The following is a 13,950-nucleotide window of genomic DNA, read 5'->3' as shown; positions in this document are numbered from 1 at the left end:
TTTCTTTCCACTCCTGGTGTTGTTGACGTGGCAGTTTTGCAATGCCACGTCAGCACCTCGTGTCGATTTTATGTCGGGTCGAGTCACCTGATGGTGTTGATGAAGGCGAAGGTGAAAAGGTTGTATTTGCCAAGGGAAAAAGGTAGATATAATTATGCAGATTTTGCAAATATGTTTACCCGAATTAAGTTGTGTCTACCTAAATGTCTTAGTGGCTATGAACGAGCCGAGTTAAGTTGGTACAATGCCAAGTCCGAGTTTGGCTCGATCTGCAATCTCAACGCTTGAAACTTGATTCGATTTTAATCGGGGTTTAAAGTTTATGTTTGAGCCTCGAGTTGAATAGAAAAATCGAGGTAGTCGGGCCCCGACTCGATTTCAATCCACCTGTAAAGACACTTGAACTTGATATTGAATAAATCGGATAATGTGGATAAATTGTGTGATTTTGGGTATTCTCGTGTTTGTTCTATAAGTATTAAATGGTTTTAAAATGCTAATGGAAACTCAAATTGACCTTGATCAGACTCTCGATCGAGCTTGTTGAGATGAGGATCAATGAGCTCAAGCTCGACTTGAGTAGATACATATAAAAATAGCTTGAGCTCGAATCGAAATCAGAAGAATCGATCTCGGGTAAATCCCGGAGGAGTGCCCGAGCTAAGCACGATTAGCTTGACACAATTTCACTACTAAATGTTATCAAGACCTATGCAAAAGGTTCATAAAATCTCACTTACGAGTTTCGGTTTCCTTTAAACAATGCTAGATTTCAAGCACGCGCAGCGTGCCTGCTCAATTAAATGTCCCTAATGCATTGACAAAATGAACTTTCTTTCTAATTATGCCCTCACCTTTTGATTTGTTGTTATTAATGTAGGGATAATAAGAAAAATCCCTAGAGGGCAATAAGGTAAAAGACACTTTCCTTAGTAGAAGGCGAAAATACGTACGGAGAGAGTCGGAAGAACCTCCATGGAAGGAAGACGCCGCCAGGGAACGCGGTGGCAGACGACGAGCCGAAACCACCACCGCGCGCTCCCCGCGCACGTGAAACTGGACTGCCACCGTCGCCCTCCTCGTCCGGTGGCGTCGGCGCGTGGACGCCACCCGAATCTGGAGCCGCGTCGCCAGTGCAAGTCAAGCAGTCATCCGCGCGAATGGTGGGAGGAAGTCAACGCTTCCTAACACGGACCGTAGATCATTACACGAGCCTGACCCAAGAAGCATCGATGCGTCAATGAATTCGCTATAAAAAATTTCAGCCGCTGAACATTCCGCGTGATTCACGAATTGGGTTTCTCTTTTTTCCTTAAAAAAGTGTTTTTTTTTTTTGGGCGAAAGACATACGCAAACCGGCGACGAGAAGTCAGCAGCTTGATGACGATGTTCATGTTCATGGGCTTGCGTTGCTGCTGCAGGATCACGATGAAGAAGGCATCGGCACTCGTCCTCCAGTTTCTTCTGGTGGGATTTGCATCTGCAGGTTACGCATTTCATCTTCGCATCATCGAAAAGGCAGAAGAAGAAGATTTTAGAATTGTTCTTTTGCGGTCTTCGGCTGATTTTCCGTGTCTGTGTCGAACTGTCTCCAGCTGATCTTCTCCAGAACGCCGACTTCGAATCGCCGCCGCCCGGCTTCCCGGCGAACTCCACCGCGCCGTTCCTGCTCGGGCAAAACGACACGCTCCCCGGCTGGTCGTTCGGCGGCGAGGTCTACTACCTGACGGCGAGCGGCGGCGGGCACGCCGTCCAGCTGGGCCAGGACGGCACGATCAACCAGACTTTCGCGGCCTCTGCCGACTTCGCGGACTACTTGGTCACCTTCGCGGTCGCCTCGTCCGGCGGCGCGAACTGCTCGAGCAATGGCAGCGTCGTGATTTCGGCGCCGGACAGTCAGGGGGTGTTTCCGGTGGGGGAGCAGCGGGCCGTGTACGGGCTGTTCCTGGGGAGTTGGGGAGATGGGGAGGCGATCGATCTGGTGATCGCGAGCGAAACGACGGAGTCCGACACCAATGCGACGTGCTGGCCGGCCGTTGACTCGATCGTCCTGAAGAGCATCGCCAGTCTAGTCAAAGCCAATGGTACGTACAGAAGAATTTGTGCGCTAATACCGAACTAATCTTCATTTTTGGAGGTTTCACTGAGTTCTTTGTTTTCTTACATGCTGATGTTTCCGCAGATAATGAATTGGTAAACGGGGGATTCGAGTTCGGGCCGGATTTCTTGCCGGACTCTACGGAGGGAGTTCTGCTACAGCCGGCGCAGAGCCCTGTTCAATCGCCATTAATACAATGGGCTATCCTCGGAACCGTCAAGTATATTGACTCCAAGCACTACTTCGTTCCTCAAGGAAATGCCGCCATAGAATTAGTGTCGGGAAATTCAACCGGCATACAAACGGCCGCTCAGCTAACGAAGGATTCTTCGTACACATTGGAATTTATGCTCGGGGACGGGAACAACTCCTGCATCGGCGATTTGGAAGTCAGGGCGCAAGCAGGATCGGTCCTTCAAAACTATACAATTCAGAGCAAGGGGACAGGCTCGGCTCAGAAGTTCTCTTTCAAGTTCAAGGCCGATTCTGATACCGGCACAACACCAATCAGCTTTGTAAGCTATACGAGTAGCCAGACCAAAGATGGCGTGCTTTGTGGTCCGGTGGTCGACGATGTTGTTTTGCGAGCTTCTCTTGGCCTCAGATTGGCAATCCAGTGGAGGTTTCTGCTATCTCCGCTTTTGCTTGTGGCTCACGTGATGAATAAATGAGTCATGAAGCGATGGATCTGACCTTGAATGTGGTCTTCGGAAAATGACATGATTTTATTGCAGGCATTGAAATTTTGTTTCTTCGAGAAGTTTTCAGGGGATTTTGTTTTTTCGATTGAAGAAATGCTGCGAGAAATTTCCTCCCTCTTTAATGGTCGATATCGATATTTTACCACCTGATGAGTACGTTTTACCACCATTTGCTTGTATAGGATGAAATTTACTCAGCTTGGCTGTATGCTATAAGAGCTATAAAACTGGAGAGACATCGAAATTGTTTGGTGACATCAAGGTATATATATTGCGAATAACTGAGGAACGTTCAGTATAGATCATCAGTCAATTTAACTATGATGAGACAATCTGTGTTTGACAAAGAAAAAGGAAAAATTATGGCCGACGTCCACAATTTATATACACATCAAGCACCCATTGGAAAATTTTGTATAAACAGTGCATTATTGAAGATGTACTGTGTCCAACCAAATATACCACAAGATTTCTTTAACAGACGTTCATTCTTTTACAATTGTATATTCTATATCCTCTTGCAGTTTGTACAAGATTTCATGCAGGCTTCCGTGTATTCTACACTAAGTTTTCCAGATGACACCTGAAGCTATAGCAGATGTTGAATCCCGAGGCAGCAGAGAGCTTCTCTAGACACCTTCTCTTCTGTCATCTTCCATCTGCCACATTCAATTAATAAAACTTCTTTTCCAGATAATATGAATAAATACGCGGATCCTGAGAATACTTTACAGTCTTTGATTAACAGTTGTTATACAGCTTTAGCCCACAACCGGGGGGGGGGGGGGGGGGTTGGGGTGTGGGGGGTGGTGTGGTAGAGAGAGCCCCGACTCAAGCTTTTGTAGCAAGTGAAACCATCTCGCTGTTCCATTTGCAAATGGAAATTGCAGAGAACCTAAAAGCCTAATGAAACTGTGGAAACTGGAGATAGGAGATGATTTTGTAAGAAATTAAGAATTTGTGCATGCAGAGGTTTCAGAAGATAAGGAGCAAGTCATGAGCTAACCTGCTCAAGCTACTTACTGATAATTTTCCAGTAGCACCGGAGACTACTATACTTTCTGCAATGAATTGATCTGTGCAGCACGTCTCAGAAGGGTTTGGTAATCCTGACTTCTGGACCATTCATCAATCTCGCGGGCACGTAGAACCGGCAGAGGATGTGAAAGTTGCCTTGTTTGAGCATTTCTAGACAGAAAGACTACAGCATATATCACAAGTTCTTAATTCATAAGTGGGCAAAAATTAGCCTACACCATTACTCACCTTATGTACCACCCCACAGGGCTTGAAGATGCTTTTTCATAAGAACGAGCTTGCTCTAAAAAGGCATCCACGTTTAATTGATCAGCCAAAGATGGGATTCCACCGGCTAGTTTCATCAGAACAGAAATGACAACCTCTTGTACAAACGTCAATTAGTGTCATTAAAATTTATCCTTGTGCAGGTTATTAATAATATGTGAGCTCTGAGGAATTGAGACCTGTACCTTGGGGTCTTGGGCAACGAGAAGCGCAGCACGGTCGCAAGTTAGCTCTGCTGCTCGAAGCCATCTAAATAACTGTTCTTCTAGCCTTTGAGCTATTAATCCACCGAGTCCTGCCAAAAATGATTCATGAGGATGCCTGAATGGTCACCATGAGAATCATGTCAAGTAACAGCAGAATTGCAATGCCTTTAGAATTATTAGACCTCTAAATTTCCAGAAGATGGCTATGTAAAGGAGAATTACTACGAGCTGAATTTTATACAGCATTATAAGGGTAAGTCTTTTATTTATTTATTTTATTTTTCTTATCTGCCTGTAGTGTAGAATAATCACCATGACATATTACACAAAACTAAGACTATTTCAAGACAGTGCCGCAGGCTATTAAGTAATTCTAGCCAGTTCCTGAAGTTACCAACTATACATTGCTTAGCCATCAAACATTTGATAGCTTCTATACAACCGATCAGAATTTGAAGAAAAACCTGACATCCTTACATATAGTATCTGAAGTTTATTTGGATCAAGGCAATTAAGTAACAGAAATGCTCAAGTACTGAAGTACCAAACACCTACCAGGTACAGAATAGGCTCCAAGGGTGAGAATATTTGCAAACGTGAGCCATACACCATGGTCGCATTTCAGATGACCCAACTCATGAGCCAAAACGGCCTATTCTTACAATAAATGGTGCCAGTTAATAAAATGCCATCAACTGAATCCAATCATGCTTAAACAACAAAAATTGGAGTGAAACTCTTGTTGAAATTTATGATCCACGTCTTTTCAACTGCATCATTAAGTGTCAGCAGAAACGATTCCATACAGTCAAAAGGTTAATGATTGAAGAAAACAAGGCATTATTGTGAATAATCCATTATCTGCCGACAGAAAGCACTGGACCTAAGTTACAAAAACATTTAGCAAGAATGCGGATCCTGATTGAGACAAGCAGATACCTGCAACTCTTTTCGTGTTAGAAGCTCCACAAGGCTGGTATGAACAACAACAAATGGCTTTTTGCCACTGATTGCCAAAGTATATGCATTTGGTACAGGACTTTGACGTACATAGAGATCCGGAGCTTCAATATTCAATATTTGCGCAGCCTCAATCATCAATTGATGGAGATCAGAAAGCTGTAACATAGAAACTTTTGAATAGTAGGATCAAGTCTTAGCCCTATATTCGTTAGACATATAACATTCGTTTTTATTAAACTAACCACCTGAGGGAGGATAAAGAATTCTGTGAAATACATGCATATTGCTACTACTTAACTCCTTGCAAGTTGAGTCATGAGGGCACCTAGAAGCATCCAAAAAAGGAACCGCTAAAACGTGGGAGTACATGACATTACAACCTATTGCGGACTCTTATTCAAGGGAAAGCTATTGTAAATTGGGTGATAGTCACATAGGAGTGACGATGACCGTGGAATACTAGTAATTATTCCCCAAATATACACTACTTCATTGTGACTGAAGTGCCTAATTGAAGAGCTCGAGATCCTTCATCGAAATTAAACTACATGAACGACACGGAGTGGTCCATAGGAAAATATTTGATGATTATTGAAATCAGACAAGCCAAAGGTCAACAGTAGCCCAGAAACAAAAGCTATTTTTTTTTGGGTGATGTGAATCGTTAAAATTCTTCTGTGCAGTGGCCCTGTCATGTATTGGCTTGGACTAAAGTTGCAAAGGGTAGACAAATATAAGTTCATTTCATAGGCAGATTCAAAAGGAGTTAAGCCAAACAATAAAAATAACAGATGATTATAATATGACCTGATTCTCAGAAACAAGAACTGATGTCCCGATATTCTCAAGAAGCATAACTTGCTCTGTTACAGTTCCTGCAATCGCAGAGTCGAGGAAAATTTCTTATAGTGACACATTGACAGGATGTTCGATACAAAATCAACCAACAGCGTGGAGCGTCGAGTAGAAGTACAGCATTCGAATGAAAAACAGGACCAACCAAGAAATTGACATGAACTGCCAAAATAAAACCAACAAAGTTGATGAGACTTGGCCTGGCTAATGCATACGAAGATGCAACTCACCTAGTAGAGCCCTCCCAAGATCGTTCAGTCCTGGAATTGCCCTCAATATCAGTGTGTTCTGCGTGCAAAATTGTTACGGAAGAAGGGTTCAGGCGGTGCCGCAAGTGCTATAGAAACCAATACACTACGACAAGTCTAACTTCGCATTGGTTCCTCAGGTAGTGCAATTCGCTCCATTTGCCATTTCCTTGATGGTTAAAGATGTTTCCTAAGTTTGACACAACGTAGGGAGAACTAGCAGTCACTACGAAGAAGGTAACATTCACGGACTACTTCATTTTCATGCAAACAAGAATCTTCGCTTTCCTGTCACAACAAACAAGAATGAATCCTCACTTTTTCAACTCAATTTCTGTTTCATCTCAGCTTAACCACAGTTGTTCGAGCAATATGATATCTCCATTGCGATCCTCTAAGAGGAGAGCTCAAAACTCTGCAACAACTCAGCAAACCAGAGACGATCACAACAAACTTTCGCCGCGGAGCAAAGTGAGAGCCTCCGAACGCACCTGCTTATCCAGAGGGTGCCTGAAATCGTCGGCATCGAGATCGCGGAACACGACCGCGGCGGCTGCTCTGTGAACAGAAAGCCTCCTAAATCCACGCCTCCTCCCGGCGGGATCCGACCCGATCGAGATCGAGCTCGGCCCGAGGAGGCTCGGGGGGCTCCGGAATCCGGAGCTCCGGGCGCGGGGCCTCCGTGGCAGAGGCGGAGCGAGGAAGGAGAGAGCGGCGGCGGCGGCGGCGGCGGCGGCCATGGAGGAAGGGGAAGGGGAGGGCGAGGAGGGCGGTTTCGGAGAGCGCGGAGTTCAGTGGCGGTGGAGACGGTCTTCTTCTTCGTGCTTCTGCGACGGATTCATCGATGCGTTTTTCTGTGAGTTTTGTGATTGTGGTGATGAAGCAGCGAGCGAGCTAAAGCTTGGCTTTTGTCGCTGATATTTTCGCTCCATTGCGAGTTCGGATTTCGTACGACGCTTCTCGTTTCTGTTTGGAGGCGTTTGCACGTTTCTGGCCACAGGCCGTACTCCTGGCGACCGATTGGCGCCATTTCGTTTTCACGGTTGACTTTCGGAGCTCGTGGCGTTTTTCGGGCTTGAGGCCCGGCCCGCCCAGTTCTCTTTCTAGGCCCCGCCCACCTTCTCTTTTCTGGGAAAATGGAACAATGAAGTCTTGAACTTTTGCCCGACGTGTAATGTGATTTCTGAACTTTTAATTTATACAATATAATCCCTGAACTTTACTCCAGTATGCAGTGTGATCTCTGAAATTTTAATTTGTTAAATGTCGTCCCAAAATTGTTGGTACATTTTCAATTTAGTCCCCGACTTGTATGAAAATGTCAAGAACTATATTATGTTCGATGTAGTCCCCGAACTATATAAAATTTTTTATATAGTTCGGGGACTACATCGAACATGTATCAAAGGTTCAAAGACCATGTTGAACAAATTAAATTTTCAAAAACCATATTGACTATATTGACTATTTCCAGAGGCTCACCCAATTATCTTTTTAGGCCCACCCTCCATTTCTTGTTTGGAAAAATGACACAAACAGTTCATGAACTTTGATCCAATGTACAATATGATCTATGAACTTTTAATTTATTCAATGCAATCCCTGAACTTTACCCTAATGTGCAATGTGATCACTGAACTTTTTATTTGTCCAATGTCGTTTACCAATTTTTTGTACATATTCAATTTAGTCCCCTAATTATATGAAAATGTCAATGATATTTTCAAATAGTTCAGGTACATGTTCAATGTAATCCCCGAACTATATGAAAATATCAATTTAGTTACTAAATGCCAATGATTATATTGAATATTTTTCATATAGTTCGGGGTTTATATTGAACATGTACGAAAAGTCCAAAGACCATATATTAAATAAATTAAATTTTCAGGAACTATATTGAACATTAAGCTAAGGTTATGGGATTATATTAAACAAATTGAAATTTCAGAGATCACATTATACATTAGGCCAAAGTTCAAGGACTATTTGCGTCGTTATCACTCAATTGCGAAAATATAATGGTAACTACGTCGTTTCGGGCGCACCCGAGCCTTCCCCCTTCGTCGTCTCATCCTCCTCCTCCTCCTCTTTCCTCGAGCGAAGAAAACTATCGGCGTTGTGTTCAATTTCAGTGCCGGCGAATTCCGTCGTCTGCGCCAACTTCGAAGATGTTAGTTCTGAGCAGATTTTGCTTTTCTCAGTTTTGAAGCGTTCTTAACATGAAATGTGTCTGATCTTTTCTTCCGATTAATCGCTCTCTCTCTCTCTCTCTCTCTCTGTCCGTGCTTTTTGAGAAAAATTAGGAGGCATTCGGTGAATCGCCCCCCAACACCAGATGCAGCAGAGGATCAGGAAAAGGAGCCTACCCTCCAAGAGATTATCAACATCAAGGTCCGTTCTTCAGCTCAATCAAACATCTTTTGTGTCCTCGATGCGGAATTCGATGGTAACCATGTAGGGCTGCTTGGTTTTATAGTTTCAATTTGTGAAGTCGATTGCTTTTTCTCGCGGTTCTTTAGTAGCTAGACTGGCCCAGGATCAAGAATTTTGAGTTGGGTCAGTTCACGCATCTCCAGTATAGTGTTGCTTTAGTTTGACTTTCTACATTGAACTCGCTCGTTAAGTTTAACTGCAGTTCTTTTCGTATTGTTCCTTTTGTATGTCGTTGGCTCTAGTTAATGAAGTCTGATGTGGGTTCGAATCCTTTGCCTTGTCTCGACTGAGAAAATGTGTTTGCACTTTGTGACAGCTGATAGAAAGTGGGGAGAAGGAACGGTTGATGGAGCTGTTGAGGGAAAGGCTTACTGAGTGCGGTTGGAAGGATGAAATGAAAGCTCTTTGCAGGTTGTTATGGTTACCCCGAATATATTCTCTCATGGCTCCCCCGTCTTGTGTAATTAATTTAACTGTTGGGTTTCGTGGAATCGTATCTCAAGTTCCAAGAACCGAGATGGCTACATGCAATGCTTGGGTTATCCCCCGTGTGCCGGAAGTGAGAGTGCCTAAATGATTCTTATGAGTTATGTTGCTCGCTCCTCGATAATGCTTTACCTACAAACTATTCTCCTGTCCTTTTCTAATGCACTGAATATTGAGGACCGAGTAATATTGGTAAAGAAAAACATGACATTGAGGTACATTATGAAGTTCTCATTGAATGAAATGTCTGAAGGATAGACACAGCAGTGGATTTATGACTTCTTGGCTGTAAATAAGTCATTCAAGCGAGAACATAGATCCTGATGGGTACCCTAAGGATTGAAAGTGGCAATACAATATGGAAACTATCAATAGAAACGAGTAGTATGAATGGGTGCACTGCTGCCTCACTTATCAGTCATCTTATGTTCTCTTGCGGTAACTTATTTCTCTGTTACTAACTGCTTCGATTGGTTAAGTGAAATATCTATCTGTGCACCATGGACATACATGTGTTCCATATATGTTTATCTTTCAGATTTCTTGTCATACTAATAATTTGGGGTATTATACCATGAGAAGCTTATTTTCTTTAACAGGGCTTTTATAAAGAAGAAAGGTAGAAACAATGTCACTGTGGATGATCTCGTACATGTCATTACCCCTAAGGGAAGAGGTAAGTGTTTCCTTTTTCTACTTTCTCGGTTCTTCTTATAGTGGCCCCGGAGAAAACATTACACGACTTCAAATTGCCACTACCCTTTGAACTCTGAGGTTCTGTTATAATATATCGGTTGCCTTATCACCGCAAAAACATTTATACTGTACGTAAATTTGCTCAGTGACAGACATTGGCCGTAGCATACTGTTCTTGAGTGTGCACTCCATTCTAGATTAGTGCCCTGGCAGTGGAGGCACTGTGCTTTTCTATGTGGTAGGCTTAGTTATTCCTGCACTCTCAATTGATGTTAGTCCCCGAGAGGAAAAACGTAGCCTTTTTCCACCGGGTGAATTTTATGTCTAAATTTGGTTCTTTTGGATGGGGTTCATCACAACTGCTGAAAGATGTTAGTCTACTAATTTTTGTATGTGATCCAACGATAGTGACGTCACCCAGTTCATTCAAAAGCCACTCTTTGCTATCGAACTTCTTTTGGATTTCATCCGAGCGATGTTTGGCATTTGCATGTATAATGCAGCCTCTGTACCTGATCATGTAAAGGCCGACCTGCTGCAAAGAATTCGCACATTCCTCGATTCAGCTGCTTTATAATGGGCCGGCATGTCACATTGTCCAAGTGTGGAACTCCAACCCAATTCGAAGCATCGAGCTGTTGAAGGGGCAGGATCAGGGGTCACTGCAGATCGGAAGCACACAGGGCAGTGAGGACGGGAGGAGCATTTCTTTCGACGGACAAAAACAACTTCGCTGTCTCGAATGTGCTTGTATTGTAGGTTACAATGACAGAGAAAGCATTGTGTTTTTTTGTATAATGTCAATGAGTTCTGGATGTGACTATATATATAGAGGGAACAAATGGAGACCTTGTGAACGAGCTCGGATATCAAGTGTCAGGATTTTATTCGGACTGACTTCTCCGCGTGCAGCGCGCGAACTCATCTTCTTTCTATTAGTTGCCTTCAACAGAAAACTTGCGAACGAAAGAGGTGAAGAAGTGAATCGAGTGCAGTCCACCGGTTTCCATCTAACCTTCAAGGAGCAGGAGTTGTTCCGGTTGAGGGAAACTTTGAAAGAGAAGTTCCAAGGTCATCGGCCATGTACATCTGGGGTCGGATGTGGCGAGCATTTCACCTCTCCGATGGTAAATTTCATTTATTCACCGAAATTTAGTGGGATTTACCTCAGGTCATCGAACTTTAGTTTCAATCATTTAATCCGTCGAACTTTTTATTTCTTATTTTTCGAGATCGATTTTGCTTTGACCGTAAGTTTTATCTAATTCTTGGCGAATTTCCGAAGTGGCAGAAAGGCGAATCGTTATTTTGGATGTCGAATCGGGGCCGTGTGGGTAGGTTTGTTAGCATTTTGCCAAGAAAGTTTGTCGGGGGGTCGATCAAAGTGTATCAATTGTACATTGGTCGATGGAAATTGGTGACTTCGATTGCAAATTCCATGGAACTTTAGTTGCTTCGCGGGCTTCTGTCATTTGCTCTATGTACTTGCACCATACGTACGGTCGCTCGGTTCTGAGTATACTTTTAGGGTAATGTCATTACCGGTCCTTTTATTTTTGCCCGAAATTCAAAATCACCCCTTTGATGCTTGCTTTTATCCGAAATTGTCCCTCTACTTTTTAAAATGTTCCACGATAGTCCTTAGGTTAGATTTTTTCTTTCGCCGGTTAATTTTTGCTGACATGAATTGTCGTATTATTGATATGGACATCTGGGAGTATACATGTGACGTTATGATTCGCTCAAAATTATTACATGGAGCTGATTCGGCGCCGTCGACATAAAATTATAAAAAATGATTAATTGAGAGAGAGAGAGAGAGAGGGGTAGGTGTGAAGAAGCCATATCGCAACAACGGCCACAAAATTTGTTGTGATAAGAGTGAAACTGATGAGTGACAAGTGTTTCATTATTGTCGCCATGCCCACTCAAGCTTAAATTCGCGATCGCCATAGACCATCTAGCTTGAGCTTGGAGCTCTCGACCGCTCCTGGTTACTTGAGCTTGGAAAATTGTCAAATCAGTCCTAAATTTATTGTACAACGATCAATTCAGTCCTAAACCTTTTAATTTTACCAATTCAGTCCTAAACCTTTTTAATTTTTGCCAATTCAGTCCTTCCGGTCAATTTTGGCCGGCCAGCGCTGACGTGGCCGCCAGCCGTCCGGCCAACGCTGACGTGGCAATTTTTTATTTTTATTTTCAATTTTTTAATCTTTTTTAATCTTTTTTTTTCTTTTTTTTTCTGATTTCTTCATCTGGCCGGTCCGACGACCGGCAGCCGGCCAGAGGGGAGGGCTGGGGAGGTCGACCTCGCTGGCCTCGCCGCTGCTGAGGCGAGGCCGATCTCGCCGTCGCCTGGTTCGCGACGGCGAGGTCGAGCCGCCAGATCGGCGAGGCTCGACCTCGCCGTCGCGACCCAAGCGACGGTGAGTCTCGCCTCGCCGCCGCTGGGCGAGGTGAGGCCCAAGATGACGAGGCCAACCTCGCCGACGCCCGGGTCGCGACGGCGAGGTCGAGCCTCGCCCGATCTCGACCTCGCCGTTGCGACCCAGGCGACGGCGAGGTCGGCCTCGCCGCTGCTGGGCCTCGCCTCGCCATCGCCTGGTTCGCAACGGCGAGGTCGAGCCTCGCCAGATGTGGGCGAGGCTCGACCTCGCCGTCGCGACCCAGGCGTCGGCGAGGTCGACCTCGCCGGCCCTCCCCTCTAGCCAGTCGTCGGACCGGCCAGAGGAAGAAATAAAAAAAAAAAGATTAAAAAAAAAAAAAATTGATACGTCAGCGTTGGCTGGACGGTCGTCGCCGGCCAGCGGCCACGTCAGCGTCGGCTGGCCAAAATTGGTCGGAATGACTGAATTGGCAAGAATTAGAAAGGTTTAGGACTGAATTGGCAAAATTAAAAGGTTTAGGACTGAATTGACCGCTGTACAATAGGTTTATGACTGATTTGACAATTTGCTCAAGCTTGAAACTCACGGCCATGACCGTTTGAGCTTGAAATTTATGGGCACCGTTTATTGTCGATTCCTGGAATTTCCTAAATTTAAATCTAATCGTTAGGACTTTCGCAAATTATTAAATCATTTTCATTTCGGAAATAAAAAGTTAAGGTTCAATTTTCCCAAATGGAGTAAAATTTAAATGATAAGTTAAACCCTCATATTTCAAGAAAGTAAAGTTTCGTTGTCCTGAATTATCAACTTTTTATACATATTTCCTCTAAAGTTATAAAATCTTGAGAAGTTTTCTGAAGGAAAAATTATCAAAAAAGTCATAAACTTATTGAACTTTTACCAATTTAGTCTTAAACCTTTTAATTTTGCCAATTCAGTCCTAAACCTTTTCACTTCCTGTCAATTCAGTCCATTCGGCCAATTTTGGCCAGCCAGAGCTGATGTGGCCGCCATTTGGAATCTTGTAATATTTTTTCTTCTTCTACACTCCTTCCTCCCTGGCCGGTTCGGCAACCAGCCAAAGGCGCTAGCCAGCGAGGTCGACCTCACCGGCCTCTAGCAAAGCTCGCTCTCATCAGCCACTAGCGAGGGCGAGCTCACCTGCCTCTACCTGGGCGAGATCGAGGCCGATCTCACCTAGCCAAGGCGAGGTCGGCTAGCGCCATCACAAGTCGGCCTTGCCATGGTTAGCCGAGGCCGACCTCGCCATCGCTGGGTGAGGGGGCGCCTAGCAACGGTGAGGTCAGCCTCGCCTTGACTGGGTGAGCAACGGCATGTGAGCTCACCCTCACCAGTGGCCGGCGGGGGCCGCCTTCGCCAAAAGCCGGCAAGGTGTCGACCTCATCGGTTAGAGAGGAAGAAGTGCAGAAGAAAAAAAAGAAAGAAAAGAAAAGGAAATTCGAAAAGAATATTTAAAAATTGCTATGTTAGCGTTGCCCGGATGACTGGCGGTCACGTCAGCACCGCCCGGTCAAAATTGACAAGAAGTAAAAAGGTTTAAGA

General features: G+C 44.3%; 3 protein-coding genes across 4 annotated transcripts; 2 read left to right on the top strand and 1 right to left on the bottom strand.

The window, feature by feature from the left end:
- Window positions 1-1,206: 1,206 nt before the first annotated feature.
- On the top strand, window positions 1,207-2,944 carry LOC115667808 (protein DUF642 L-GALACTONO-1,4-LACTONE-RESPONSIVE GENE 2). Its single transcript, XM_030589347.2, has 3 exons — window positions 1,207-1,486; window positions 1,596-2,084; window positions 2,183-2,944. Exons 1-3 carry the CDS (start codon window positions 1,381-1,383, stop codon window positions 2,767-2,769), a joined length of 1,182 nt encoding a protein of 393 aa, XP_030445207.2. The 5' UTR covers window positions 1,207-1,380; the 3' UTR covers window positions 2,770-2,944.
- Window positions 2,945-3,870: 926 nt separating this feature from the next.
- On the bottom strand, window positions 3,871-7,358 carry LOC115665961 (plastoglobule-localized metallopeptidase 48, chloroplastic). The gene is given in 9 exon segments (XM_030587772.2): window positions 3,871-3,913; window positions 3,915-3,987; window positions 4,066-4,199; window positions 4,290-4,399; window positions 4,866-4,962; window positions 5,250-5,429; window positions 6,081-6,148; window positions 6,359-6,416; window positions 6,868-7,358. Coding segments are annotated over 9 exon segments (993 nt in total). The 5' UTR covers window positions 7,117-7,358; the 3' UTR covers window positions 3,871-3,889.
- A 1,064-nt stretch (window positions 7,359-8,422) lies between these two features.
- On the top strand, window positions 8,423-10,893 carry LOC115665962 (transcription and mRNA export factor ENY2). 2 transcript variants are annotated; one of them, XM_030587773.2, is made up of 5 exons: window positions 8,423-8,549; window positions 8,683-8,770; window positions 9,129-9,223; window positions 9,898-9,974; window positions 10,498-10,893. In XM_030587773.2, coding segments are annotated over exons 1-5 (336 nt in total). In that variant the 5' UTR covers window positions 8,423-8,547; the 3' UTR covers window positions 10,572-10,893. The 2 variants fall into 2 exon arrangements, with proteins under 2 accessions (XP_030443633.1, XP_056169666.1); XM_056313691.1 differs by having other exon boundaries at window positions 8,683-8,833.
- Window positions 10,894-13,950: the final 3,057 nt, after the last annotated feature.

This window comes from Syzygium oleosum, unplaced genomic scaffold, assembly GCF_021117445.2.
Source record: "Syzygium oleosum isolate NSW1041296 unplaced genomic scaffold, Sole_v2.1 Sole_v2.08, whole genome shotgun sequence".
Taxonomy (NCBI): Eukaryota; Viridiplantae; Streptophyta; class Magnoliopsida; order Myrtales; family Myrtaceae; genus Syzygium; species Syzygium oleosum.
This window is presented reverse-complemented; position numbering and strand designations above follow the sequence as displayed.